Source organism: Anastrepha ludens, chromosome 6 (assembly GCF_028408465.1).
Source record: "Anastrepha ludens isolate Willacy chromosome 6, idAnaLude1.1, whole genome shotgun sequence".
Lineage (NCBI taxonomy): Eukaryota > Metazoa > Arthropoda > Insecta > Diptera > Tephritidae > Anastrepha > Anastrepha ludens.
In genome coordinates this window covers 38,034,891-38,059,799 of record NC_071502.1, presented here as the reverse complement: position 1 = coordinate 38,059,799, position 24,909 = coordinate 38,034,891, and the positions used below count along the sequence as shown (strand labels likewise).

General features: G+C 35.7%; 3 protein-coding genes across 3 annotated transcripts; 1 reads left to right on the top strand and 2 right to left on the bottom strand.

Moving 5' to 3' along the window:
* Window positions 1–518: 518 nt before the first annotated feature.
* On the bottom strand, window positions 519–11,447 carry LOC128868929 (RNA-binding protein spenito). Its single transcript, XM_054111552.1, has 3 exons — window positions 11,303–11,447; window positions 4,905–5,530; window positions 519–4,798 (listed from the first exon to the last, which is right to left on the bottom strand). The coding sequence occupies exons 2-3, from the start codon at window positions 5,414–5,416 to the stop codon at window positions 2,998–3,000; spliced, it is 2,313 nt and encodes a 770-aa protein (XP_053967527.1). The 5' UTR covers window positions 5,417–5,530; window positions 11,303–11,447; the 3' UTR covers window positions 519–2,997.
* Window positions 11,448–15,578: 4,131 nt separating this feature from the next.
* On the top strand, window positions 15,579–17,177 carry LOC128866828 (uncharacterized). The gene has a single exon (XM_054107828.1). It carries the CDS (start codon window positions 15,670–15,672, stop codon window positions 16,969–16,971), a length of 1,302 nt encoding a protein of 433 aa, XP_053963803.1. The 5' UTR covers window positions 15,579–15,669; the 3' UTR covers window positions 16,972–17,177.
* A 29-nt stretch (window positions 17,178–17,206) lies between these two features.
* On the bottom strand, window positions 17,207–18,908 carry LOC128866829 (NSFL1 cofactor p47). Its single transcript, XM_054107829.1, has 6 exons — window positions 18,716–18,908; window positions 18,462–18,646; window positions 17,992–18,405; window positions 17,805–17,933; window positions 17,534–17,752; window positions 17,207–17,471 (listed from the first exon to the last, which is right to left on the bottom strand). Exons 1-6 carry the CDS (start codon window positions 18,815–18,817, stop codon window positions 17,339–17,341), a joined length of 1,182 nt encoding a protein of 393 aa, XP_053963804.1. The 5' UTR covers window positions 18,818–18,908; the 3' UTR covers window positions 17,207–17,338.
* Window positions 18,909–24,909: the final 6,001 nt, after the last annotated feature.

Sequence of the window (24,909 nt, the reverse complement as noted above, 5' to 3'; positions counted from 1 at the left end):
TTGGTTTAGGTTTTCAAAAATTTTTGGTGATTTAATTGGATCGTTAATCTTTGCCATATTGATTATGCTGCGCTCTTCTCGGACCGATAATCAATTTAAAAATATTTGTGAGGTGTACGCAGACTTTATTGGCTATCTGTATGTCTCGGTAAGCTTGCTGAAGCAAATTTTGTTAGTTTTTTAATAAATTCGAAATTCAATTTTTTTTTAAGATTGGCTTATACTTAATGCAGTAACCTAACCTACATTTAAAGAAGTTATAGTGCGGCTTAAGGTATCTTCATTATAAAATCTGGCTATGACCGGCATATAGAAATACCACTTTTGCGCCAATTTAATAACTACATTGAATGTATCCTATTATCAATCCGTTAGGGTTAAACACAGGACTTACCATCGTTTGCTTTTGTAAGCACATCTAAAGAAAATTCGATTATGACTTATGGTAATAAAACATCTGCTTTCTTTTTTAATGGCCGACACATCACTCCACAACACTATCACAGTAATAACACATATTTGATAGCAACTATTCATTTATTTATTAAGATTTACGTAATCCATTGATGATTATTACAATAAACACACTTTTCAACTGCATTTTAAATTATAAACGGATGGTGTAGGTATACGTTACAAGCATGCCTTTAAAACTATTAAATTAAATTGCATATGTAGATACAGAACTTCAAAACCAATTATTTAGCACAAAATATAAAATTCAATAATTTAATATTAAAAAGAAATTAATAGTTATATTTTTTTTGTCAAATTTAACTTGTAAACGTGGCTTCTCAAAAATTAGTGTGCAGTGATAGCAAATTCACTAGAAACAGGACAGCATTTGACGTCGGTGTGCAAATTTAAGAAAACAATGTAGCATTCGTAAAACCCTTTATATGCAGCAATATATTTTAAACAAATGCTACACGTGGTTCTCTTAGCATGGCTTCAAAAACATAAACACCCACAGATCTTGGAGGATATTGACTGATCAAGGGATCAGTCAGACGCACTTTCATTTGTTTGGCACTCGCGTCGTTATGTAGGCAGCAAACATGTTTACACGAATGCATAATGAATTGAGCTTTTTAAGGCATTGAAGTACGGAATCGATTGTGCCATCAAAAATCACTGATAAAATAGATTCAAAACGAGTAGAGAATTATTTTTATCTACTTTTGATCGTACCACTAAACAGCACCCTCATCAATATTAAATTTAGTATCGAACTGAAATTGCCACATATAGAATTTATGCCACACAAGTTTGAGGAGAATTCACGGTCAATTTGTAACTAGACACAGTTTGCTATATTCAGGGATTATGAGGTTCAGGCAATTCTACTTTATTTGGTATATGTAGTAACCAATTGTAGTATCGGAAAATTTACCACAAACAAAAACACCCACTGCACACCACACCACACTAACAATTCAATCCAATACTTCACTTTTAACCACCTTTGAACTGCATCGTAACGGCACTGGGAATATAAGAGGCGAACTGCACAAGTTTCAATATAAATTGAAATTTTCTTTAAGATAGAATGATATTGAACTTCACTTTGTTCCAACTATTTTCTTTGAGCTTATTAAATAATAATAGTTTCTAATAAAATTATACAATTAACCATATCTTGTAGGTATTTTTGTTACATTCAAAATGTAAAAACACAAACTCAACTTAAAAAAAAAACTCAACACAAACAATTTGCTCAGCCACCAATTTTGCTAAAGCACACTTCTTGAAGTATAAAGGTTTACCACCGGAAAATAGCCACAACGCTACACTGTACACCAACTTCAAACTGTTAAACCAAGCTCTCAATGTGTTCACCACGCGTACAAAATTGGACAAAACTCCTTTTACAACTTCGTAATTTGTTTATATTAAAATTTTCTTTTTGGTCGGATTTTGTACATATACACCAAAGTGAGCTTGAAATGAGCTCTGAAAATTATGATTTTAATTCTCATTATGCTGCATTTACATAAGTATTTAGAGGATCGATTAAATTAAACTTCACAAAATTGGCACAGCAACTTATTCACTTTTTTTAACTGAAAACATAAACATTAAATATTATATAAAAACTTCAGTTTAAGTGCATACACTAATGTTAATTGATTTTGACTAAATACGTAGTTGATTGATTTTAAGACTAATGAAAAATAATGTGTGACAAAATTATCAGACATGTTCTGGATGGTAAGTCGTATGATTTGCAAAATATTTTTTAAAACTTGTAATGAAAGTAAAACATTTGTTGATAATCTCCGGAATAGGTCTTGTAAATTGCACTGATTTCAAATCGTACGATTTGCAGAATGTCTGCATATGTATTATTGAACTATACAATACAGCAGAGCTGAATAGTATTGCTTAACATGTGGATACTGAAATGTAGAGTGCTCCTAACCATTTTTTATACTTTGTCTTCCTTTTGAAGTTTCAAATGATTCTCAGAATTACAAAGTTCTGCAAATAAACACTTACAAAAAGGTTTCGAAAAAAATAAGTTATTTAGGGCTTTCCAAAATATCAGTAACAATTTGTAAGCGAAAGCATAATGAGCAGCAAAATATGTCAAAAAACTACTTACTAATTTTAGCGGGTAAAATATTAAGACACAAAGTAACTACTTCTGCCAAAAATGTAGTGTTTCTGTATGCATTATTTTGTAATTTTAACCTCAGAAGTTGCCCCTTCTAATAAAATTTAAAATGGTTTGTATGCAAGCGTTTCTGACTGTCAAGTTATAAATGTCTTAAATTTTTACTCGTTTTCTATGTTATAGATGTATATACGCTACATCTACTTAAGTTTATCCAAACATGTGGTGTACGAATATGTAATATTGATTTATAAACTCTGGCATATCGGTATAATTAAAAAAATTCACTACCGAAGCTACGGAAAGATTATCAGTTTTGCTATTTTAGCGCACTAAAAGCCGTTTATAATAAACAAAAATTGCTTTTCCGTTACTAATATTTAAGCGGTTCCACCCCTAACAACCACTACCACGAGATGATCCTCCTTCAAACCCTCTTCGGTTACACTTTGGCATGTACGCTTTAGTAGCTCCGTGGAGAAATCGCAAGGTGGAAAAGCATATAACACGCCAGTGGCTTCAGTATCTTTATTCAAAAGCGAAATAACACCAGCGGCTTCCTTTTGCTTCAAATACGAAACTAAATTTCGCAAAGGACGCGTTTGCACGCTGCTATCCTCCAAAGTGGTTGCAGCAGATGAGGCCAATCCTAAAAAGATTGCATGAGAGGATGAAGAGCTAATGCGTTTTTGCACATCTTCCAATTTTGGCGGATCGAGGCGCAAACGCTGTGTAATACGTAAATTATGTTTTCCTTCTTCGTCGCGCATCAGCGAATCGACAATATCCGCATCACCGTCGGTCAAATGGAACTTAGCCGGAAAGAGCGAACTTTTCAATATGAGTGCACCTTGCCAAATAACAGTGCATTTACGAGCAATGTCTGGTAGAGTACGCGCGGTGCTAAGTGCACCGTTCCGTCGCGAAGAAGAATCTGAGTCCGACTCAGGTGAATGTGCTCGTTTATGCGGTGATCGAGAACGGGAACGATCTGCGCCTGGCTCACGGGAACCAGAACGTGCTCTCTCATACGAATCGCCTGGTGGACGACGCCATTCGTCTTCGGCTCCAGCAGGTGGTGGCATAGATGATGTTGAACTGCCATGAGATGGACGATGTACGTCATTGTGATAGACGTGGTAAGAACCGCGTCCTCGCCCACGATATCCACCTCGACCTCTGTAACCACCTCGTGGCGGATAAGGTGTGTAACCACCGCGTGGTGCATAATGGGGGGTTTCTTCATAGTGATAATCATACTCTGGACGTCTATATTCCGGTGCCTCATCATAGCCCGATTTTGACTTAAAAGGTGCAGCTGGGGTAGTTCCCGGCAACTCAGCAAAATCTGTACGCAAGCGACGTTCCGGGCCACCCAAGGGAAAACCACGCATTTCCTTCACCGCAGCAGAGGCTGCTTCAATAGTCTCATATTGAATATATGCGCATGTATCTCCTTTTTGATATTCTATTTTCTTTATGGCACCGAAACGGTCGAATTCCCGTTCCAATTGTGTAACAGAGGTCCAAGCTCCTAGACCGCCTATCCATATACGCGTAGCAGGCGTCACTTTACCGTAACCAATTTTACACTGAAACTTTCCAATGTATTGACCGGACAGCTCTATTTTTGCACGATGGGCCATGTCTAAATTCTGATAGCGTACGAAAGCAAATGCATTGCCAGTTCCTGGAGGCGGCCGTTTTATATCAATATCATCCACAATCCCATATTTGCCGAAAATGCGTCGCAATTCTTCGTCCGAAATGTTCACTTCTAAGTTACCGGCAAATAAAGTACGAGTCGCAAGTGGGTCGTCCTCTGGTTGAACATGGTGTAAATAGTTCGGGAATTTATCCTTCTTGCTTTCTGGTTTCTCATATGGAACATGGGGCCGCGGTCCCATGTGGCGCATGGGTGCATATTGATGCGGCGGCGGTGGGCCATGCATATGAGGCGGCACACGATGCATCGGCGGTCCACGGGGAGGAAGTGGATAATCATGATGTATTGGACCGCGATATTCACGCGATCGCCCGTGCGGATGCATAGGCGGTCCATAACGATCATACGGATCGATTGGAGGCCGACGATGTTCTATTGGACCTGCTGGACCCATCGGAGAACGTGGATAATGATAGCGATCATACTCTGGCGGAGTAATCGAACGACCCCGAGGTCTAATATTACAAAAAAAAAAAAAAACAAAGAAGCAAATAAAATACATGAAAAAAGGTTATATTAGGAAGTATTTAAAAAAATACTGTTTTCAAATTTAAAACAAACCTATATTCATTATGTGATGATGACTCGTAAACTGGCTCGACTAGTGCCATTTTATCGTATAATACAATACGCGGCTTATGATGTTTTGCTTCACGAGCATCTTCCGAAGTTCGAAAACAAACGTAGGCAACACGTTCGTCCAAATCGTGCGATATACGGATGCTGAAATCTCCAAATTTCTTATATTCACGATACAAAGTCTCCTTAATGAAATCATCTGAAGCTTTGGGATGCAAAGCGCTAACGCATAGCACTTTGTACGTTGGCCTATCCGCAACTGGAGGAGGTCCCCGTAAATACTCCTCCCGATGGGGAGAAACACCATAACGTGCGCGTGGACTTGGTGACCTACCTATACGACGTCGCAAACGATCGGGAGACATGCGCTCAGGCGAATCTCCCGGCACTCCACTACCATTGTCATAACCACGACCCATAATTGTTCTACTGTGTGAAGATATTCCTAAATGATTTCCTCTGGTTGGGGAGTCTCCTGAAGCACTACGCTTCATATTATGAATTTCAACTCTAAAAATTATATTTCCAGCTGCGTCTGGAATGAGCGGCTGGCTTACACTACTGTTGAAAATCTTTCACCACCCTCACAAGGTCTTTATGCTTCTAGTCTGCAAGAAATAAAAAAAATATTTTATATGTATTAGATATGCATACATAAACACATAAAATAAGTTTAAGCAAAAAAGCGTTAATTTTAGAATACTCTACGTATAACAAGCGACCGCCGTAGCCGAATGGGTTGATGCATCATTACCATTCAGAATTCACAGAGAGAACGTTGGTTCGAGTCTCGGTGAAAAACCAAAATTTAGAAAAACATTTTCTAATAGCGGTCGCACCTCGGCAGGCAATGGCAAACCTCCGAGTGTATTTCTGTCATGAAAAAGCTCCTCATAAAAATATCTGCCGGTCGGAGTCGGCTTGAAACTGTGGAACAACATCAAGACGCACACCACAAATAGGAGGAGGAGCTCGGCCAAACACCCAAAAATGGTGTATATACATATATATATACGTATAACAAGCTTTCCCATTCGAAAACAGTCAACGAAATGTATTTATTAGACACCATTTTCATGTCATTGCTTCTTATCAAAGCTTTATTTTACCAAACGTAATAAAAGTGAAAAATGATTTATGATACAATAATTTTATTTTTTAGTATCATGATATTATTTGTGATTTCATTCATGCAGTAGTTTACAAATGTACACTTACATGCATATACAAAAATATTCGAAATAATAGCATTGGCATATAATCGAAATTTCTACCCAAGAACAAATGTCTCAAATGAGTTTCATCTATGATTTTTAACTCGTTTTATTTGTTGCTGCAATATATAATTGGAGCTTAGCTTTTGTGTGTTGCCCAAGTTCCTCCTCCTATTTGTGGCGTGCGTCTTGATCTTGTTGGTTCAATATAATGCGGTTTTAACTCCTCAAATCACTCAATAGCATATTCGACTGCGCACTGCAAACATACCACCAAATTGGTTTTCTTAACTTCACTTTCTCACTTAAATCTCGGATTCCCACTCTTTTGCCGTAACCAAGTTCACTTTTCTTTAGACATTTCCATCAAAATAAATTATTTATATCCCCTTGGTAGTTTGCAGTGAAGATTATTCACACTTTGACTACCATATTTTAGAATGACAAAATCTTTTAAGAATACTTTCAAAAATGCAACTTTTAAGACTTTACGCGGGATGGCTTTGCATTACTACCACGAAAAGTTTGCTTATAATGTTTGAATGCAGAACTAAATTAAAAATTATTACACACACAAATGTAGTCACTTCATCAACCTTTTGACTTATAGTACTTTTTATAAATTACATTAAAAATTAATCTCAATATTTAACCTTAAAAATGCTTCTTTTTTGCATAAGCATGAAAAATTACCTATTACAGACGCTTATTTTACATAAACACAAACGCCGAAAAGTAACAATATTCATTTATAAACATTCTTTATTAATTGAAGACTTGATTTAAGGCTAGTTTTACTAAATAATACTTCGAATTGTGTTAAAATTCTATTATTACAAATTGTTCTTCTAAACGTTTGTAATATCGCGCAAAATAAATGTACAGGCAGGAGTAAGTGTATACTAAAAGTTATTACCTTCGACGAACATTTACACTTTTTGTTGCAGAAGTAGTTCAACATTATGAAAGCCATAAATATTTTCGATTTGTGTGAGGGGATTAAACCAACTTGCATTAATGGTGTTTGGCGAAAAATATGGCCTGAATGTGTTCACCGAATACGCGCTGCAGAAGTTTATGGTATACCAGCTGTTCGTCATGAAATTTCTAATTTAGCTAGAGTCTAATTTTGAAGGCATGAAGCAGACTGACATAAATGTATTGCTAACCTCGCACAACCAAAAAATCTCTAATGAAGAACTATTGCAAAAACTGGAATTGCAATTTGCTAATGTAGAAGATGACAGTGACAAGGAAATTCATTTTACGTTGAGAAAAAAAAGGTGTTCAATAAACATTGGACCAATTTTTTGTGAAAGAAGGTTGACTTACGACAACAGCCACTATGGACTCATCAGACATTGATTAATTTTAATTTTATTTTTCATAAATTAATTAATTTGCTATAGAAAATCTTAATTCACTTTTCGTCGTTTCAATTTGCGTCGTATTTTTTTTTTTTGTAACGTAACCACGACGCGAAGCAAGGTATTGATGTGCATACAGTGGCTCACAGCTTATTTCGTGTGCCCGTTTATCAAAATAAAAAAGTTTAATATTTTTGTATAAACTTTATTTAGAAAAAAAACTTAAACGTACATTCAAAGATAAATTATTTCTTGTTACAAACATACATAAATAAACTTAAATTATTTCTTCTTAAGTAATAAATTTACAGCAAAATCAAAATTATAAGTAAATCCACGCCACACCTTATTTCGTGTGCTTAACCAAACTAGAAAAAACATGATTTTTTTTTAAATCTATTAAGGGGTTACATCTAGTTAGAAGCCCTGAAAAATGAGGTTTTTAAAAAAATTTTCCTGAGAAAACTTCTGAATTAATTGTTTTAAGCCTTTGTACACATATTATGGTAACTTTGAATAATATTTAAAAAAAAATTTATTTGCAAGAATAACAGTTTTTATAGCTGCTACAGCAGATTTCCAGGAACCCCTCCAAAAAAGACGTTTTACGGTGACCACTATATCTCCGAAGTGGATTATCTGAAATGAAAAAACCAACCGGATTTGATTAAAGTATTGTATATTCTTGTAATTAATCGAAGGAATAAGCAAAAAAAAATTTATTGACAAAATGGCGGCTTCTCAAAAACAAAAATCTATTTTTTGGAATAGTTTTGACCTTAAATTGTGTATAAACAAAAAAATGTTTATTGGTTTTAAAAAAGCTTCGATTAAGTACTAGAAAATATAGTTCAGAAGCCGGTGTAAAAATTTCAGACTAACCGGTTTAGCCGTTTCCGAGAAATCGTGGTCACCGACTTTCAAAACACAGTTTTGAAAAAAACAAGGTTAAAGTTTTAAAAGCTAATTTAAAGTGCTCTGACGCGTCGTTACATTTATGCGTATAACTTTAAAAATAATCTTCGGAATGACTTGAAATTTTCATAGTGTTTACTTAAATATATGTACATTACAAAAATGAAATAAAAAAAATCGATTTTTTGAAAATTCTAACTAGATGTAACCCCTTAAGTTTTTACTAATCTAATATTTTGTAGGGTAGCCTTTTTGTTTTAATACAACTTTTAACCGGGAGAACAGGAGATATTTTCTCCCACTCCACTTGCAATGCTGTTTTTAGATCTTGTTTGCTGCTTATGTTATGTTTTCTAATTTTTTGATCCAGAATATTCCATAAATTCTCAATTACATTGAGATCAGGTGATTGTGCTGGCGTTTTTACCACATGAGGGCAATTCCTTATAAGCCACCGTTGCACTAATTCCGACTTATGCTTCGGATCATTGTCCTGATAGAACCTGAACCTGTCCCGAATGCCTAATTTTTCAGCACTTTGTAGTAAATTATTTTTTAATAAATTCAAATAAACTGTTTTATCCATAATTTCGTCGATAAAAACCAAGTTTCCGACACCAGCTGTTGACATGCAGCCCTAAACCATTACATGACCCCCACCGTGTTTTACTGTACCACGCAGATTCTTTGGGTCCATCTCCGCGTTGGGCTTACGCCAAACGAAAGACTTTCCATCGGAACCAAAGAGGTTGAATTTGCTTTCGTCGGCGAAAACAACGTCATTCCAAAATGTTTGCTCTTTATTAACATGGTTTTCGGCAAACTCCACCCTTAATCTTCTGTTACGCTCATTAACAAACGGTTTGTTTCGAGCTGTACGACCATGGAAATCAGCTTTGCGCAGAATTCTTCTTATTGTTTCAGGATTACATGACTTACCAAGTACTTTTTCAACCTCTTTTGTCAAAGCTGGCGCACTAATTCGTGGGCCTTTTTTAATTTTTCTTAATATCCACCTTTCATCAGCTTCTGTAAAAATTTTGTTTGGAGCTTGGCGGCCTTTGTCAACCACTCTTTTTTTCACGAAAAAAGCGTTGAATAATGTACTGTACTGTGGAAGTACTTAAATTTACAATTTCAGCAATTTTTTTTCTGCGATTTTCCATTTTTGTAATGCGTAATCACTAATTCACGCCTTTCAATCGACATACATACGACCCATCATTTAATTTTTGTTTGAAGTAAATAAAATTAAAATAATTTTACAATTCTTTAGTTTAACATACAGCCACACGAAATAAGCTGTGAGACACTGTATGTATATTGAAAATTTGGACTAAATAAACACGATAAAATACATATGTTCACAAAAAGTGAAAATTTGGAATAAAAAATTGCTACAAAATACCTTTTCCAGGGGGTTCTATAGTAACTCTAGCGGGGTGGCCAAGGCTGTATACATATACAAATATAATACAGATATAAACCATAAAATTTAGCATTTTTATTCATTTATTATCTTATATTACGTTTTATATCGTTTATTTTTAAGGTGTCTGGCAGCACTTCTGCTTATTGAAATAATCAAAATAGAATTGTTGGTCAATTTCTGTCGTTAACCCGCTTGCGAATTTAACCTTCTAACGTCTATTTCGCAGTGTGTCTTTCGTTTCTCTTCTGGTTAACGACTGATTGTAAATTTAAATCAATCAGATTAAGGCAGCTGCAAATTTAACGAACGACACACTGCGGTATGTGCGTATATACAAAATTAATACTAATTCTATGGTGTATAAAATTAACGCTAATTCTATGCATGAGTGTTTAACGGTCAATGCAGAGTTCTTGTTTGTATACATATGTACAAACGAGCATACATAGAATTAGCGGGAAATCAAATACATATAATATATAAATCAAATAATCAGGAGTTCCCAACAATTTTACAAACTTTATAATCAAATAACTTTAAAACTATAACTTTTATTAAGGCGAGGTTTGCACTTTTAGAATCGATCCCAGTCTTATATCTCTTTTTTTTTTAAACGCTTGCCATCATAATTATTCTTTTATAATTCAAAAAGGAAACCTTCTTGAGAGGACAATTTTACATAATATATCTTTTTTAACATGAATTGTCGTTAAGGGTTAAAAGAATATGCAAAGATAACCAAAAAATATGTACCTATTCAATCACACATACACGTGTACACACATAGGGTTTGTTCGTAAAAGCACTGCACGAATGACGATAACAAAAAAATTGTGCGGAAGTATCTCTGTGTATAAATCAAAATCCTTTTAATATGGTAAAAGTAAAGTAAACCGATAGCCATACTTTCTGCAGCCTGTGAAGAATTTGTTACTATTGTATGAAACCGATGCCAAAATCTAAGAATAAATCATGCATTGAAATTCTAATACTGCGTTTACGATCAAGCCCTCATACTTAAATTGTTAACCTGCTTGATGGAAGATGAGAATAGTAATTTACTTAATACTACTCTACCACATAAGTCCTGCAACACATTTTTTATATATAATATGGTACGGCAAATTGAACGTTGGCAATAATTCGGCCCCACACTTCACCTATATTGGTCTACCGTGAAATCCTGAAATATTAACCGAATTGTTGGATATTTTCACAATGGCACGCGAGTATAAAAATACTACAAAATTTCTTAATTTGGTTTAAAACTATCCCGATTCATTTATATATATATGAAGAAAAACTTGTGCGAAAATTTTCTGTATACGCGTTTGTGGAGAAATTTTTTTCCCAAAATGGCGTCGGCTGCGAACGGAGCTCCGAATTTTATTCCATCAAATTCTTAGTTTATATTCAAATTTATCTTTATAAAACTACGCAATAGCCACTCACCTTTGAAAAAACACACACTTATATATTTTATTAACCAAATTTAATAAGATAATACAATTATTTTACAAAGAGATCACGCAGCGAATTGTTCAATGACTGTACGCACCTACAGAGCTGTCACATTTGATGCAATGCATTATATGTAGTGTTACCACCCTTTCGCAAAATTTTCCCCAAACGTTCTTCGAATATATAGGGTGATGCCTTCCGAAAACCGCTACTTCATTTCTCGCGGTGCTGACAAACGATGACATCATCTCTGCAGATAAGCAAATAAAAGAGAGAAATTACTCGTTTGTACAGCTTGGTACTGAATAGTGGTAACATATATTTTTAATGAATACCATGGTAATATTGTGATTTTAAGATTTGAAGATTATAAATAAAACGAACCAATAAAACTTAATTTTGAAATACCTTATTGACTATGAAAAAAAGGATTTGTTAACACAGCAATGCCTGGTGAAGACCGCGAGTTTCACTGTTAGAACATGTGTGCTAATACCAGCTGACATTTCGCAGTTTGACAGCACAATTTCTATTTTACCAAACCATTTGCATGCGCAAATACAGTGATCCAATTAGCTTGATGATATTTTAAAAATAAATGTTATGGCAACAAGGTGCTCACATGAGAAAAGTCACACATAGATAAAGTCAAAACAGAAATTTTACAGATGTTAAGGCACAGTTAATGGAAAAGAAAATCCCATACATATAATTTTTTGCGTATTCGATATAGAGATTTCTTTATTTAATTAATAAGAAAAAAGTTTACTAAACAAGAAAAATGTTGGTAAATCAGTTTGTTCGCTTCTTTGTGCACTAAAAATGTTAAATAGATTGATTTTACAACGCAGGTGTCAACACGCCAAAATGGCAGTATATTCATGCGAGCAATTCATTTTTAAGTGTCAAAAATATAGGATTGAATACATAAATAGAGACACAGCCGGTCAATTTTTTTAAAGGACGACATTGTTGCGATTTGCAGCTGTATGCGCTGAATTAACAAAAGTGGTGCAAGTACCCCTATTGTTCAAGTTGGGCAATATGACAATTACCATTTTGCGAAATGGTTCTTTTCAAAATATTACACTCCGTCTCGGGAATAGATACCCAAATGCGTCGATTGACACCCACATTGACGATTTGTGATTATTGTTGGTATCCGTAAACTAGCTAAATCGTACCATCATTTAACTATAACGCAAATCAAGGGAAGACTACGATTTGCACATAATTCGTAGGCAATTGTGTCTGAATTACGAACTAATGGGGTAGTTCATTCTCAAAATTTTGAATAACGAATTACGTAACTCGAAGGGTAATTGGGAAGTGAATTACGAATGGGAGAGTGAATTATGTGCCGTGGGAACATAGCATTGTATGTGATGAAACAAAAATATTTGCAAAGCCTCTGGCAACAATTCCGAACGAATGAGGAACTAAAACAAAAACGAATGTCAGACGACAAGAAAGATGTTGCCTGAAAATACAAGTTGCCACATTTCGAAATTACAGGTGTGTATATAAAAGCAGAGGTGCATGCGTGTTAGGTATATAAGTTGAACGTGTAAACGTCCAAAGTAATTAAACATTGAAATTAAATACGAGTAAAGCAACCGAGAACGTAGAATCTCTCTTGCCAACAAGTGCTACTTTGGACTAAGTAGGCAACTGAGCAGTAAAGTTCTCTCTCGACGAACAAAACTAACACTCTACAAGACTCTCATCATGCCCGTCCTAACGTATGGCGCAGAAGCGTGGACGATGACAACATCCGATGAAGCGACGCTTGGAGTGTTCGAGAGAAAGATTCTGCGTAAGGTTTTTGGACCTTGGCACGTTGGCAACGGCGAATATCGCAGGCGATGGAACGATGAGCTGTATGAGCTTTACGACGACATAGACATAGCGCAGCGAATAAAGATCCAGCGGCTACGTTGGCTGGGTCATGTCGTCCGAATGGATTCAAACGCTCCGGCTTTGAAAGTATTCGATGCGGTACCAGCTGGTGGTAGCAGAGGAAGAGGAAGGCCTCCTCTGCGTTGGAAAGATCAGGTGGAGAAGGACTTGGCTTCACTTGGTGTGTCCAATTGGCGCCGGTTAGCACGAGAGAGAAACGACTGGCGCGCTTTGTTAAGCTCGGCCAAAATCGCGTAAGCGGTTATCGCGCCAATTAAGAAGAAGAAGAAAGCAACCGAGTCGTGTTACCATTAGTTTAGAGTTATATTGAGCAATTCAGTGATCGAACTCAGCGGAATTATAAAGACACGTTTTATTTGGGGAAATACATAGCATTATTAATGTAAGTTGTAATTTGCGACGTCGGCAGGCAATGGCAAGCCTCCGAGTGTATTTCTGCCATGAAAAAGCTCCTCATAAAAAATATCTGCTGTTCGGAGTCGGCTTGAAACGGAAGATCCCTCCATTTGTGGGACAATATCAAGACAACGCCAGCACACACACAGCTCGACCAAACACCCAGAAAGGGTGTACGCGGCAATTATATATAGAGGTATCCCTCGTATAACGCGATAGTTACGTTCCAGAAGAATTGCGCGTTATGTAATTCCGCGTTATCTAAAACATAGTTTTCATATAAATTTGGGGGTTATGTTCCAATAGGTTTTTTTTTTCAAATCAAATACATACAAAATAACAGATGCACATATATTTCAACTCAATACTAAAGTTCAGATTTTCTTATACAATTAAAAACACAAGATATGAATAATAATACATATGTACATAAATATTTCAAAATTCAAAAAACAAAATTTAAATAATTATGTGCACATTAAAAAATTTAAAAACAAACTAAAACAAATTAAAGGTTTATTAAAAACTTTATTGTTATTCTTCAAACTTCTTATCGTAATTAATCTGTTTCACTGTCTTCAAAGATCTTTGCACGTGGGCGTTTTGGGGGAGCAATAGCTTCATCAGAAGATATTTCTTCAACATAGTTTTCGCTATTGGATAAGAAACTAGTTGTGGGACCTTGTGGTTCTTCTACTGGTTTTATAATAGCAAAATCTGCTATCAGTTTTTGGTGGGTGGTTTTTTTAAGCTTCTTTTCTGGTATACTCACACATGTTGTGAAGGCAAAAAAGGGTAATTCCCGGTTTACATTAAAAATACATTACATATTATATATATGTGGTACGAAAATTAGTGTTACCAGATTTTATAATTATGTATTTTCCCCTTCGCGTTATATAAGCCTAAATTTCGCGTTGTACTGAAACCTAATTTTTCCAAATCGCGTTATATCGAAACCGCGTTGTATAAGACCGCGTTATACAAGGGATACCTGTATATATAATTTGTGACGTCTGACGGATGGACGGAAATGTAGTATTAACATTTAAGAAGTGAACATTGATTTATCCGATTTCTAGTGGGGAGCAATACATGTAAAAAGTTCAGACGAGTTTTATCAAGCTTTAATTGAAGAAACGCATTCATTTAGAAGTAGTAGTTTTTCATTTAATTTTATTCCGTTTTATTTCTTTTCTTGTGTTCATCATTTGAATCAAATTGGAGTAATTTTGCTTAGCTTATGATAAACATATCAAGTTTTTTTTTTAAATAATAGTTGTATAGCAGGTGTACGTGATGATTTCCTAATTTTACATATTTTCAATACCAAAATACTTTGAACAAAGGTACTATTATGTATTCCAAGTACCATTGAAATATCTTAACTTTTGCTCGAGTTATCGTGCACACTGACAGACAAGCATAGCTAAATTGACTCCTCTCATCGATCTGAGTACTGGTATGTATATCTCCATGTATATATATTTATTTTATTGTTATTATTATTATTATTATTATTTAGTGACTGGTATGAATACCAGTACTAAAATTATGTTTGAGCATTGGCTGCAGAGGCCATCAGCTCTGTGTCGTCTGTGGCTGTGTGGATTATTTGTTATATTGTGATTTCGATAGTTTTAATGAATTTACTTATTTTTTCGATGTTTAAGTGACTGGGAATGGCGAGGATGTCGCTTATTTGTTATATATTTATATATTTTGGCTCATTTCTGCTATTGCATACAACACGCACCTGTATGCGGGTATAACAAAAAATTTCTATGTTATGAAAGATTCTTGAAAATAAAACATACTGTTAAGTTGCGTTCATCTGATGTTACTTTAGTTTTAGTGAAGTCACCTTGTGTGGAATAACCTTGCCACTAGATGTGATTTTCCTCCATAGCTACGGCAACTCTTTTCCATAGGTCAATTGCCTATATTTTTGACATTTCTATTTTTTTAACTGTGTATACTTTAAATATAGTTTATTTGCTTACCTTGATATCTTTAAAGAATGATTATTTTGCAAAACAACAATGCGTAAATATCATCAGTTATTATTGGTCGTAATATCTTGTATTAGTATAATTGTCTTGCTTACTTACAAAAGCGAAAACACACGCTTGAAAGATGTTCTAAGTGCAGTAAATTTCTTTAGCCGAAAGGATGCCGAAGAATTGCGGTTGGTAAATAACTTTACCGCAACGGATGAAGACACCATTGACTTTAATCGCCCGATGCCAGTTTGGCAGCTGATTGGAAGTTCGTTTCATGCCTACGCTTCGTACTGGCATCGCAACGAGCTGGTTTCTTCGGGAGGGGAAGTTTTGACACTTGTAACCGGAAAGATTGGAGCTGTAGTAAACTTTCGTTGTAGTGCATATTACGACAACGAACGGATTGTGCAAGGCAGATTCCGTTTTCAACACATCAACCAAGGCACAAATAATAATGATACTATATTTTTAAATTACATATTTTATTGTCGCCTTAAAAGTGATTTAGGTGAGCCTACAAGCATTGTCTACACCGATGTAGGTGGCGGTAGTAATGCGGATCACAAATTACGTTTACGTGCTATTAAAAATGAAAATCGGAGCAACGTGCCACAAACCCAATTAGCTATTTGTCTAGATTTAGTCACACTTAATATTAGCAACAGCTTTGGTAGAAATGATGCGAATTGGTTGGAGTTCTTTTTGCATCATTATGTTCTAGGCATCAACCAGTTCATAGTTTACAACGGCGATGAACTCTCAGAAATGCTCCTGCAACAACTAAGGAAAAATAAGAATTTACATATACATTCGTTACCTTTTAATTTCCCTTTTACGGACAAAAATCATACATCCAATTTGCGAGATATGATTAGAACAGATTGCCTACTGCGTTGTATGCACAAGGCGAAATTCTCTATATTGCTACAACCGAACGAATTTTTCTTCCCTAATGCTAAATTGAGTGATTATCATTCTGTGATGTATTCATTACATTCACATAGCACCGACAATACCGCATTTGAATTACAGACTTATTCGGTTTGCATTGACCAAAAAAATAAATTATTAACAAATAATAGCTTTTACGACCCAGAAGTAGTGAAACCACACCAAATTTATATTTATAGACCTCTGGTGCCTACGTCAGCCACAAATTCGCCGGCAGGATCTACAAGTAGTACTGCCCTCGCACAATCCTTAGCTTTTGCTCATAGGTACATTGATTGCACCCATGTCGGAAAGGATGGTTTACACACATGGCATAACACGTTGCGTCAGAATTTCATGAACAACATAATTAATAATAGGTTAGAAGTAAAAGAATTAATGCATAAATAAGATAACACTAGAAATTTATAAATGTAGTTTTTTTATAAAGTTGCGACTTCAGTAAGTGTGTGAACGCAAACAGTACTGGACTTTTGGAATTGTAGGACGTCAAGTCATATATTAGAGCAATGTTACTATATACCTTATCTTAAAGCAAATATATGCAATAATTTTGTTTATTATTTAAGAATGAAATAAATACTCAAATAAGCCAAGACCAAGTTTTTTATATAGACTCATGACGATGGTTTTTAAAAGCAATACTTGCATCTTGCTTTATTTATCTTTTTATTAAACAAGCTGCAAAATGGTATTTTAAATTATTTTATGAATATATCTGCAGATTTTATGTACCAAAAAAAAAGTTTATACAATTTTAGGTCATTCGTTGCAATATAGATGCATTTTTTAGGCCAGCTAGCTCAATAGTTGCAGTTTCATCTGTCAGTTCGCGGGTTGGAAAGGACGAGACCAATCGGAAATTTCCGTTCATATATTGTGGCCTTGCACTAAAAAACAAAATTGATTAATAGTATTAGTTCATATATATTTTTAAATAGTATTTGGTTACTTCATTATGTAGCGATGTATATCACCAACAGTATGATTCAGATTGAACTGAGCCATTAAACGAGAACCATCAGCTAACCGTATTTGCAACGTTGTTGTTGGCTGTGAAGCATCAACTTTAAGTTTCTCCTTAGCAGAGTTATCGTCCTCTTTGCCCTGCACAACTGGCGTTTTATTGACTGTACTTGGAGCTGGTGCTCCTTCCACATTAGGTGTAGGACTAACAACGGACCAGTTAAAACCCCGAACAAAAATTTAAACAAATGTATTACCTTCCCAATGTGTGGCCAGAGCCTTTGAATTTAGGCGGCACCGCTTTTCTCTTATATTCCTCGTGACGATGGTCTTCCACATCTACGTTAACCAACCACCCCATTTCCAATAACTCATGTGGTATTTCGCTGCATAAAATTGTAGCATAACATATAAATAAATTTCGAATTCAAAATAGATTATTACCCGCGCATTACAGTCTCTAAAAATTCTTTGTTTTCGGGATCATCATATAGCCGCAGTTCTCCATCGTCGATAGAAAAACCTTGACTCCACAATTTTAGCACTACAATAGGCCTCTTCTCCTCTACTGCGGTGCCTTCACCCTGCTGCGACGCTACGACGGAATGATCCGTGTCTGTCATTCCCAATCGCACGCCCTGACCCCAATGCACAGCACCGGATGTCGACGGTCCAGCTGCATCTCCAGTACTGTGCTCTTGTGCCATGCGAAACATATCTGTTAACTGTTCACGGAAATTTTTCCGTTTCGGTGGCCCTAAAACTTGCTGTCCTGAACGTTCAGAGCCGCCAGCATAAAAGGCTTGACCCTCTTCCTCGTTCGACGAGCGTTTGGTCATATCATTCAGTGTTGCAACTCTGATCGAAATTATATTTATATTTATATTCTAATACCGGTACGAAAAAGGACTTACTTCGGTCTGTCCGAGCTTTTTTTGAGGAAACCTTCACCGCCAGTTTCCGATCGGTTCCGATTAGTCGAATTGGTTGGAGGCGGGTCAACTGTTGCACCGCCTGAATTTCTATCTATGGGTTGGTCCACACTTTCACTTCCTCCTTCTCCTTCAACTTGATTGCCAAGGAAATGGGAAAGCGCATCCTAAGATTAATTAAAAACAATCATTTAAGACCGATCGGAAGGGGTTAAATATCTGTGATTTTTGGGTACCTCTAACGACCAATTGGAACTTGCTAGATAAAATCTGGCAACGTTTTCATCTCCACCGCTTATCTCAATAAATTGTGCAATAAGTTCGTCGTTATTCGACATATTTTCAGCATACAAGACTTTATATTCCGAAGTGCAGATTATAAAAATTAAAGCAATGATTTCACAAATTAACTCAAAATCAATTGAAAGTTGCCAGACTTTTTGTTTAATGGCAAGCCAACAGGCTGCCACTTTTTTATATGAAAGATATCGACAGTTTTTTATAAAGAAATATCTTGCAAATTAAATTTGATGGGTTCACATTTACTTTCGAAAATCCTCAATATTATTTGGATACGAATACAGTTTAAAAAGAAATCTCTGAATTCAACCCTGAATTTCGCAATACTCCACATTTTAAGCCGAAACTATTGAGCGTAACATATTAGTCGTTTTCGATAACACAAAAGTTTGAAATAGTTCTTTCTAATTTTTATAAGTAGGGGTTCGTTACACCAAAAAATTATTCATCACTAAAAAATTGAGTGAGCAAAGTGACAGTTCGGTGCAAAAGACGTTAATTTTTTGTTAGAGAAGTTTTAGGCGGCAAAAATTATCTATCACGAAAATCATATGTATGACAGAACTTTTCGTAAACAAGCAAATACATTTTTTGTGAATCTGGTCTTTTGTGCACTTCTGCCTCTTCCACTGGTTTGAAATATAGTTTATAAGTTTATAGTTAAATACGATAAATTTAACAATGAAAACGAGCTTTTTGCAAGTGATGGTATATTTTGCGTTTGTTAACTTATTTGCTTTTTGAGGGACAATTTTCGCTTACCTTCTTGATTTGCATTGAACATTAATTTTTTTATCCATCACAACTATTATCGATCAAGTTTAATAGTTTTGCTCGAATTGTCTTCCTTCAGGCATACTTTGCGATGAAATGCAACGTTGTCGGCCTTCGCGATGTACAGAGTGTGACGTAGTCGGGGTTACGTCAATCTGTACATTGTATTTATTTTCGTAATATTTAAAACTTTTTTTTTCTTAACTTTCACGCAAAAAAAAAGAAGGAAAACAAACCTTGCTCAACGAGTCAACGAGGGGAAAAACGAACGATTGATGTGGTATACTATGATTCATAACCGGGTATGGATATTTTGAGCATTGAGCCTTTCTGGTTAGATATTAGTTGCGTTCCAGTGGTCAATGATGGGGATTCGGCTACAAATTTTGAACGCAATTAAAATAGCAACGATGTGATCCTGATAGAGATTTATGATCCGTTCCGTTCGTCATCCTTTTGCAATCGGTATTAACAATTTGAAAAGCTTTTATTTCAACAATAAATCCACAAAACTTCATCTATCCGTTCATATGTATATGGCAGATCAGCTGCAAAATTGATAATCAGCTGTCAAGACTGTTTTGAAAGATTTTTCCCCATAAAAACTGGTGTGGTGGAATATTTTATTGTTTTTGGTTTGTTTAATTATTATCAACGATGTGAAGAAACCGCAAAGAGAAGTGGTGTTTAATCAAATTGCACAATTTGCAGCTAGTAATAGAGCCCATGCTAAAGGGTCTATGGACACACGCTTTTTCTATAATATGAATCCATAAATAATAATATCTCCCAACAATTTTATTAGAATTATGTCTACAAACGTCTTTTCTTTGCCGGCGTCCATTTGATTTAGTTTTTACTTCTACGTTTCTCCTTCACATTTGTTATAAAATTATCGATAACACAGAAAACACAGGGTTGTACAGCAAAAAGTATATTTATAATCAGAGATTATTCTATAATCTTTGTCGGATTAGTATCTGGTTTTTAGCCTAGAACCGGATTTAAATTTGAATCCACCACAAGCTAATACTAAAGTTGGTTTTGTGCACTTAATAAATGTCTCACTTTCAAGATATTGAAAGAGATTTTGACATAATAAACTATAAAAGATTGTTATGACAATTCCTTTGAGTTAGATGAAAAGGCATTCTATTATAAACAAAAAATTATCAAAAATCAACGCGAATTTCGCCATATTAAACTGGTTTTATTACATACATCAAAATCCAGTAGGCTATGCAACTGCATTGTAAATCGATGAAAATTTCAGAACAATTTTAGTTTTTTGGTTTCAGCTTTACAATATAGAAATTATTTGATAGCGGAGTTTAACTAATTGGTTATTTTATTTATATTTACAATGTATAAGGAAAACGGCAGACGCCAAATTGCCATGTCTTATGAACAAATGTATATATTTATATTATAAGCAAAATGAATTGTAAACATTTTTTATTTTTGAATTTCTGAAAAATAAATATATATGTATGTATTACTACTAAAGTAGTTATATTCTAACGTTCTACTTGATATTTTACTGAAAGCTCCTTTTTATGATTTTGTTTTTAATTACTTAAAATTTTATACACAAAAGGGAAACTTTAAGTTATACGATTTTTGCTGTGATATGAACTATATTTTTATAAAAAAAATTAAATAAATACCTTGCGTTGCAATTACTGTAAACACGGGTGTGTACCAATATATTTGCAAGTGCAGCACTCAGACATTAATTAAGTCCATTGTACTACACTTGGATTCCCTTTTAATTTTTTTTAAACCTACCCGATCGCCGAAGAAATCTGAGTAGATCTTGTGGTGCCAAGGAGCCAAGGTGGTCGCTTCTTAACAAATCAGTGCCAAAGGCCTCATACCTGATCCGATCGAAGGCGGGGCAGACGCACAGGAAGTGGTCCGCCGTCTCATTCTCCTCTTCACAAGCTGGGCAGAGTACACTGTCTGAGATGCCTACCTTTTCCATGTGCTTCGCCCACAGAAAGTAGCCTGCCATCAGTCCAACCAGCTGTCTGCACTCTCTTCTGCTTAATGACAGGAGGGTTTGCAATAGTCGATCGGACATGACAGGTAACATCAGTTTAGTCCATCTGCAGCCTCTCTCAGCCTGCCAAGTTAACCGTGGCTTTGATGGCTGCAGAAGGGAGTGGCAAAACGGGCTCTGGGCCAAAGAAGTGGGCCTCAGAACCCAGCCTAGCTAAGGAGTCAGAGGTTTCGTTTGCCACGATACCCACTTGTCCCGGGACCCATGTTAGCATCAGGCTATTATGTCTACCGACATAGTTCAGCCTGGATTTACAGGACTCGACTACCCCTGATGTGGTTGGGGGACTGTCTAAGGCCATGAGCGCGGCTGGTTATCGCTGCAGATACATATATGTAGATCTACCTCTCCATCGGTTTTCCACAACAAAGTTCATCGCTTCTAGAACTGCATATACCTCCGCTTGAAACACAGATGCATGCATTCCAAGAGCAAAGTGCAGTGCCGTATCAGTTCCCATTGTGTTTCAGCCTGCAGATGGCCTTCAATGCCTCTCTTTGGATGAAAGCATCAAGTTGTGGTAGACCAATCAGAGCATCTAATGCCGGCCTGAAGTAGTCGGAAAAGCTCCGGTGCAAAAGATGGCAACAGTGCGTTGTAGTCTCGATAAGGTCCTCCTGACTCCCACGAGGGAGAGTTTACTCATCCAGACCACTGATGCATAGGTGATAATAGGTCTTATCATAACGGTGTAGATCCATAGGACCTTGCTAGGAGAAAGTCCCCATGTTTTCCCCAAAGACACCTTTGCACAACCAAAAAGCATGTGCACCTTGCCGTTCTAAATTTTCCAAGTCAAATTGTTCCCAGTTAACAAGTAGTTAAGGGGTTCCGGTGGTAGGGTATTTTCAGGATTTTATTTTACAACGTTATTACATTTTTTTTGGCTTTTTATTTAACTTCTTTTACATACAAAAATGAAAAACAACTTTTTTTTTAATATTAATAACTTTAAAAATGACGCTGAAGTTGACCCTCCCAAAAAATTGGGGAAACACAAAAACCGAAAAAAAATATTAATCAGTATGTGTCCCGTACTAGAATAAAAATAAAAAAAATTTGACAAAATGGTGCGGGTTGAATTTGACACTTGAAATTGGGGTTTTTTCAGTTTTTAATAAAAAAGCACGAAATAATTGAAATAATAATAATGATTCTAGTACGGGTGATAGCCATTGATGTTGTGAACAACATATTAAAATTTCAGACAATTCGGTAGAATAGTGTTTTTTTTTGATAACACCAGGCCGAAAAAAGTAGTTTTGGGATAATTGAATTTATAGTTTTGCGAGTGGCCGCGTGACGAATCTGATTCTAGATGCTAAAACGGCTGTAGAATCGAAAATACGGGGAATATCCTTCCAAAAATTCGACAGTATACTTGTATTCTTAAAAGCCCCTTAAGGGGTCCCTTAAGAAAATAAACTAAAATTATATATTTAAATAATAAAATATATATGTAGGTATGTATGTACTGAATATAATAAAATAGAACGATTTACTTCCATTTTTTTGTACCACTTGAAGTTGTCAAACGGTCATTTTAAACATTTTTGAAGGAAAACTTCTTAGGCTTCGATGGACGAGCGAGAATGGAGCGTAAAATTTCAAGACCATGCAACGTTTTGGGCATTTTCGTTCCGCGAGAGAGAAAAAAAGATTTGACGTAGAGGAACAGGAGAGGGAGCTATACCTTATATATATCTTAGATACACTTTAGGCTATTTTTCCCGAGTGTTTCCTTGTGGTTGCTAATTTATAGTGAGAAATAACACTGCCTACTTTTTGGCGCTTGTTTGTTGGTGAAAACTTGTAGGAAATATCTTTTTGGTGCCTACTTTTTGGCGTTATATTTCCTTGGTGTCTACCCTTTGAGGCGTTTTTTGGTGCCATTTTTTTTGGCACTTATTTCCGTTTCCTGGCTAGTGCTTGTGCATCGGATTTATTGATATTGCTTTGCGGTAATTTGTGCCGTTGCTGCGGTCCTGGAATCGCGGCGTTTGTGCGGGTGGTAAACGCTCGGAGTAGTGCGCGTAGTTGCCACGGTTTGTGTCCGGCGTTTACCTACACCGGTCGACTCTTCTCCTTTTTTTGTAAATTTTGTCTATTTGTATTCTCTGCAAATATTGTGAATTTATTTAGATATATATTCTTTCTCTCTCTCTCTCTCTCTCTCTCTCATTCTCTCTCGGATCTCTCCCTCTTTCTTTATTTGCCTTGAAAGTTTCACTTCTGTTATGTGTACTACGCTACACGCACTTTTTTACGCAAACAAACTAAAATCAGCTGGAGAAGGATCAACTTCACTTTTGAAGAGGCTAGAAAATGCCACACTAACCACCGTTTACATATTCAAGAAATCGCGAAACCTATTAGTCAGCCATCAAATTAGTTTAGTTTGCATCTCGAAGTTACGGTGTTTCTCCTCCCACGAATCAAGGAGTTCAATTTCCGTTTTGTGTTACTGTGATCGCTTTCATGTTTCAATAACAAAAGTTTGTGTAAATTCTGGCAACTGATTAAGAGCATTCGACGCAATGTGGGAGGAAGAGGAAAAGGGGTATAAGTTATCCCCTTTCTGAAAAGGTAGTAAAAATTGAAAATGGTCGATGTAAACCATAGAATAATTTCATGCTTTTTTTTAATTATTTTTATTTTTAATTCAACCATTCCCGTGGATATTTGTCACATATAAATATATTGATAATGCATGTGATTGGGATCTCTATGATGGTTTCAGGTTCGAGCATCTCCGAATGGTAGTTACGCATCAACCCTTTCGGCTACGATGGCCGCCTGGTTGTTGTTGTTGCAGCATAAAAATTTTATAAAAATGATTAACAAAATACCTTCTGGGAATTGTTCTGATGTTTGTTAAAAATACAAAACAAACAACAGCAAAAAGTGACACCATAGCAACAAATTTACTTAGGATGACCGGAAGTTGGATTAACAAAATTCATCACGCAGCATCAACTCAGCGGAATAAGACCCAGAGTTTGCACCCAGTATGGCACAAGATTATTCTTAGAACATACGCTAACATACGGCACTCCCTCCGGAAGACTAGATTGTTGTGCTAACATGACTGTAGCGAAGAAAAAATTACTAAAAAAGTGAACGAAATTTTTTAAATTACTGTAAGGTTGCATAAGAAGTCTAAAACATCGGCGGGTCCAGTAGCACATATATTTAAAAATAAATAAATGTATTATTCAATACCAGACCTCGACATAACTTATTCGTAACGAGGTAAACAACTGTTCTTTATGTTGCAAATAAAAGTGTACAATG